Consider the following 5,200-nt stretch of genomic DNA (forward strand, 5'->3'; position numbering starts at 1 on the left):
GTAGTAGTAGTAGTAGTAGTAGTAGTAGTAGTAGTAGTAGTAGTAGAAGTAGTAGCAGCAGTAGTAGTAGTAGTAGTATGCAGTAGTAGTAGTAGTATGCAGTAGTAGTAGTAGTAGTAGTAGTAGTAGTAGTAGTATGCAGTAGTATGCAGTAGTAGTAGTAGTAGTAGTAGTAGTAGTAGTAGCAGTAGTAGTAGTAGTAGTATACAGTAGTATGCAGTAGTAGTAGCAGTAGTAGTAGTAGTAGCAGTAGTAGTAGTATGCAGTAGTAGTATGCAGTAGTATGCAGTGCAGTAGTAGTAGTAGTAGTAGTGTGTAGTACCAGTGAGTACGTAGAGGAACCTCCTGGCGCCCCCTCCTGGACGACCGTCTGCTCGGCGCTGTACTCGCTCTGGTACATGTTCTCACTGATCTCCTGAAGAACACTCAGCTCCAGCTCCTTCAGGAAGTCGTTCTGCAGCAGAGCCTCTGTGATCATCAGGCACGTTCTACGGAAGAACGGAGAACATGTGACCAGGAGAACCCCAGACCCACGAGAACCTCCACCCACCACCAACCAACCACCACCCGACAGGAGCAGAGCCTCCGTGATCATCAGGCACGTTCTTCACGGAGAACGGAGAACATGTGACCAGGAGAACAACAAACCCACGAGAACCTCCACCCACCACCAAACCACCCTCCTCCTGTCTCCTCCTTCCTCCTCCTTGTCCTCCTCTCCTCTTCTCCTCCTCCTGTCCTCCTCCTTCCTCCTGTCTCCTCCTTCCTCCTCCTCCTCCTCCTCCTCCTGTCTCTCCTCCTCCTCCTCTCTTGTCTCTCTCCTTCCTCCTCCTTGTCTCCTCCTCCTCCTTCTTGTCTCCTCCTCTCTCTTGTCTCCTCCTTCTCCTCTTGTCTCCTCCTTCCTCCTCCTGTCTCCTCCTCTCTCCTTCCTCTCCTGTCTCCTCCTTCCTCCTCCTCTTGTCTCCTCTCCTCCTCTCTCCTCCTCCTCTTGTCTCCTCCTTCCTCCTCCTGTCCTCCTCTCTTCCTCCTCTTGTCCTCCTCCTCCTCCTCCTCTTCCTCCTCCTCTCTTCCTCCTCTTGTCCTCCTCTCCTCTCCTCCTCTTGTCTCCTCCTTCCTCCTCCTTGTCTCCTCCTTCCCTCCTCTTGTCTCCTCCTTCCTTCCTCTTGTCTCTCCTCCTTCCTCCTCTGTCTCCTCCTCTTCCTCCTGTCCTCCTCCTCCTCCTCTTGTCTCCTCTCCTCCTCTCTCCTCCTTCCTCCTCTGTCTCCTCCTTCCTCCTCTTGTCTCCTCCTTCTCCTCCTTGTCTCCTCTGTCCTCCTCTTGTCTCCTCCTCCTCCTTCTCCTCCTTCCTCCTCCTTGTCCTCCTCCTTTCCTCCTCTTGTCTCCTCCTTCCTCCTCTTGTCTCCTCCTTCCTCCTCTTGTCTCCTCCTTCCTCTTGTCTCCTTCCTCCTCCTTCCTCCTCTTGTCTCCTCCTTCCTCCTCTTGTCTCCTCCTTCCTCCTCTTGTCTCCTCTTCTCCTCTTGTCTCCTCCTTCCTCCTCTTGTCTCCTCCTTCCTCCTCCTGTCTCCTCCTTCCTCCTCTTGTCTCTCCTCCTTCCTCCTCTTTCTCCTCTCTCTCCTCCTCTTGTCCTCCTCCTTCCTCCTCCTGTCTCCTCCTTCCTCTTGTCTCCTTCCTCCTCCTTCCTCTTCTTGTCTCCTCCTTCCTCCTCCTGTCTCTCCTTCCTCCTCTGTCCTCCTCCTTCCTCCTCCTCCTCTTGTCTCCTCCTTCCTCCTCCTGTCCTCCTCCTCCTCCTCCTCCTCCTCCTTTCCTCTGTCCTCCTTCCTCCTCCTCTCTCGTGTCTCCTGTCTCCTCGTGCTCCTCCTGATCTCCACTTCAGAGCGTCAGATGAAAGGTGCAGATCTTCTTCTTTGTTTTCATGCAGATGTTTCTCATTAGAATGTGAAAAGTCTCTTTGTGATTCAGTCTGAGTTTGTTTTAATAATGAACTGATGTAACTGACGCGGCTCAGAGCGGCGCCCCCCACAGGCCTCACGGGAAACTCCCTCCCACTTTTACATCCTCTGATTATAACGTTAGAATTATAATGTTTTTACTCAAATATGAAGTCAAAAGTCACGAAACAATGTGAAGATTTCAGCCCCAAAAACACAAAAAACCCTAAATGTTTCTACAACTCAGCGCGTTATAAAGTTTCAGAAACAGATTTTCACTAAAAGTTTTTATGTCGTTTGTTTCCACAGAAATAATTTGAATTAATTCTTTTAAAATACAGAAATCTGCAGTAATAAAAACAGGAAACATCTTTTATCTCTGGAGAGTTTTTCCTGTTTTTCTTTCACCTGATTTAGATTTTCTGTTTTTTTTTTTCCAGATGGTGTCAAGAGGAGCAGCAGGACCTGACCTGAGCCTGACCTGAGCCTGACCTGAGTCTGACCTGAGTCTGACCTGAGCCTGACCTGAGTCTGACCTGAGCCTGACCTGACCTGAAGTCTGACCTGAGCCTGACCTGAGCCTGACCTGAGTCTGAGCCTGACCTGAGCCTGAGCCTGACCTGAGTCTGACCTGAGCCTGACCTGAGTCTGACCTGAGCCTGACCTGAGCCTGACCTGAGCCTGACCTGAGTCTGACCTGAGTCTGACCTGAGTCTGACCTGAGACCTGACCTGACCTGACCTGACCTGACCTGAGCCTGACCTGAGCCTGACCTGAGCCTGACCTGAGTCTGACCTGAGCCTGACCTGAGCCTGACCTGAGTCTGACCTGAGTCTGACCTGAGCCTGACCTGAGTCTGACCTGAGCCTGACCTGAGTCTGACCTGAGTCTGGTCCTGTCATAACTTCACCCAGAGCTGGAGAACATCTGCAGAACTTCCTCTGTGTCTCAGCGAGCGACGCACCAATCACAGAGCAGCGTTGTGTTGTGGGCGGAGCCAAGCTGAAGCTCCAAACGACCAAAACAAAAACGACGGCGCCGACAGACGAGGACGAGAACACAAAAAGTGTTATTTTAACTATTTGAAAGTTAAATGGGAGTTCATCAACTCCTCTTAGTGTTAATTTGTCTCCTGCACTTCAAACTCCCTCCAGTTTGAACCAGTTTGAACCAGTTTTGTTCTGAATTTCATCTTAAATTAACTCAAAGTGTGAAAATAAAACTCCTCTGTGTGTTGTTGAGTTAAATCAGGATAACTCTACAAAGTGTTATCTGTTTACTCTCTAAACCTTCATTTAACTCTGGGTTTGGGTTAAACAGGAACTTTGGTCCAGTTTTACTTCATGAACTTTTACACAAATGTTAAATTAACTCTAGAACAGAGTGACTCAGAGAAACTCTGAGGAAATGTTCAAACTGACTCTGTCAGAGTTGATTTGAACACAACACTTTTTACTCTGTGTTTATTTCCACGTTTATGATCCGTTTGTTCTGCTGTTGGAACGTTCCTCATAAATGTGACTCCTGACCTGAGCAGAACCTCCTGACCTGAACAGAACCTCCTGACCTGAGCAGAACCTCCTGACCTGAGCAGAACCTCCTGACCTGAGTTCGTCTGGAGACTTGTGAGGACCTGCTGAGGTTTTCACTTTCACAAACTCAGACTCACTGTGGGTCTTTGTGCGTCGCTCTGGTCGATCCCCGAGTCCTGGCTCCAGGTCCGGTCTCTGGTCCGGTCTCTGGTCCGGTCTCTGGTCCGGTCTCTGGTCCGGTCCTGGGTCCACAGAAGGACTCAGAGGTGGGTTCAGCGGAGACTCCGTCTTTGGCCCTGAGTCGGCGCTGAACCTCCAGCGCCACCTGCTGGAAACTGCTCTGAGCGCGATGAATGGCACTGAACACCCGCCGCCGCGGGAACGAGTCCTGAGGAGAACAGACCCACTTTAGACCTGGTTTAGACCTGGTTTAGACCTGGTTTAGACCTGGTTTAGACCTGGTTTAGACCTGGTTTAGACCCACTTTAGACCTGGTTTAGGCCAACTTTAGACCAAGTTTAAACCTGATTTAGACCTGGTTTAGTCCTGGTTTAGACCAGGTTTAAACCTGATTTAGACCTGGTTTAGACCAGGTTTAGACCAGGTTTAGACTGAGTTTAGACTGAGTTTAGTCCTTCTATTCCAGGTTTAGTCTGGCTTTGGTCCTGGTTAGGACAGGGGTTTAGTCTGACTCAGTCGGGTTCAGTCTGGCCCGGGTCTGGATCTGGTCCTTGTTCTGGTTCTGGTCTAGTCCTGGTTCAGTCCTGGTCTCACCTGGCTGCCCTGGTGGTGTCCCAGCGCGTCCTGGAGTTTGTGGATCTGGGAGGTTTTCGAGTCCAGTTCTTTTTGGAGTTGGTCCAAACGAGTCCTGAAGTCCTGGTCCTTCTGACGCAGCTCGAGCTCCAGCTCCAGTACACGCCTCCTCAGAAGACTGAGCAACAGACCGGATTTAGACCTGGTTCAGTCCTGGTTCAGTCCTGGTTCAGTCCTGGTTTAGTCCTGGTTTAGTCCTGGTTCAGTCCTGGTTTAGTCCTGGTTTAGTCCTGGTTCAGTCCTGGTTTAGTCCCTGGTTCAGTCCTGGTTTCAGTCCTGGTTCAGTCCTGGTTTCAGTCCTGGTTTAGTCCTGGTTTAGTCCTGGTTTCAGTCCTGGTTCAGTCCTGTTTAGTTTAGTCCTGGTTTCTGGTTTAGTCCTGGTTTAGTCCTGGTTCAGTCCTGGTTCAGTCCTGGTTTCGTCCTGGTTTAGTCCTGGTTTAGTCCTGGTTAGTCCTGGTTCAGTCCTGGTTTCGTCCTGGTTTAGTCCTGGTTTAGTCCTGGTTCAGTCCTGGTTCAGTCCTGGTTTAGTCCTGGTTTAGTCCTGGTTTAGTCCTGACCTTGGACCTGGGTCGTGGTTGAGATCTTCAGCTCTTGGTCTGATTGAACCGTTTCCCATCGTCTGGACTCCAAAGATCAGCATGGACCTGACGGGTCTGGGACCGGGTCTGAACCAGGTCGGAACCGGGTCTGAACCGGGTCCAGACCAGGTCTAGACCAGGTCAGGACCCAGACTGAACCACAACAAGACTCAAAATCTTTTTCCTCTGGACAGAAGTTTGCACATTTCATCATCTGAAAACAAAAAATATGATTTGAACAAAAGTCTCGAAATAAAAGTCCTGGTCTAGTCTTGGTCTAGTCCTGGTTCAGTCCTGGTCTAGTCCTGGTTCAGTCCTGGTTCAGTCCTGGTTCAGTCTGGTCTAGTCC

The 5,200-nt window shown here is 50.2% G+C and overlaps 2 protein-coding genes across 2 annotated transcripts in view; one reads left to right on the forward strand and one right to left on the reverse strand.

Moving 5' to 3' along the window:
* LOC110158150 (cGMP-dependent protein kinase 2) overlaps positions 1-4,913 on the reverse strand; it is a 24,072-nt gene extending 19,159 nt beyond the window's left edge. Inside the window, exons 1-5 of the mRNA XM_055162911.1 lie at positions 4,831-4,913; positions 4,235-4,391; positions 3,713-3,848; positions 3,477-3,561; positions 323-605 (exon numbers count right to left, since the gene is read on the reverse strand). Of these exons, the coding sequence (XP_055018886.1) occupies positions 323-605; positions 3,477-3,561; positions 3,713-3,848; positions 4,235-4,391; positions 4,831-4,913 (744 nt within the window). The remainder of the gene's footprint in view (positions 1-322; positions 606-3,476; positions 3,562-3,712; positions 3,849-4,234; positions 4,392-4,830) is intronic.
* Positions 4,912-5,200, forward strand: part of LOC129411592 (uncharacterized) — a 6,450-nt gene continuing 6,161 nt past the window's right edge. Inside the window, exon 1 of the mRNA XM_055162912.1 lies at positions 4,912-4,947. Within this exon, the coding sequence (XP_055018887.1) occupies positions 4,912-4,947 (36 nt within the window). The remainder of the gene's footprint in view (positions 4,948-5,200) is intronic.

Source organism: Boleophthalmus pectinirostris, unplaced genomic scaffold, assembly GCF_026225935.1.
Source record: "Boleophthalmus pectinirostris isolate CB_2022bp ecotype Guang Dong unplaced genomic scaffold, ASM2622593v1 HiC_scaffold_5, whole genome shotgun sequence".
NCBI classification, from domain to species: Eukaryota; Metazoa; Chordata; class Actinopteri; order Gobiiformes; family Gobiidae; genus Boleophthalmus; species Boleophthalmus pectinirostris.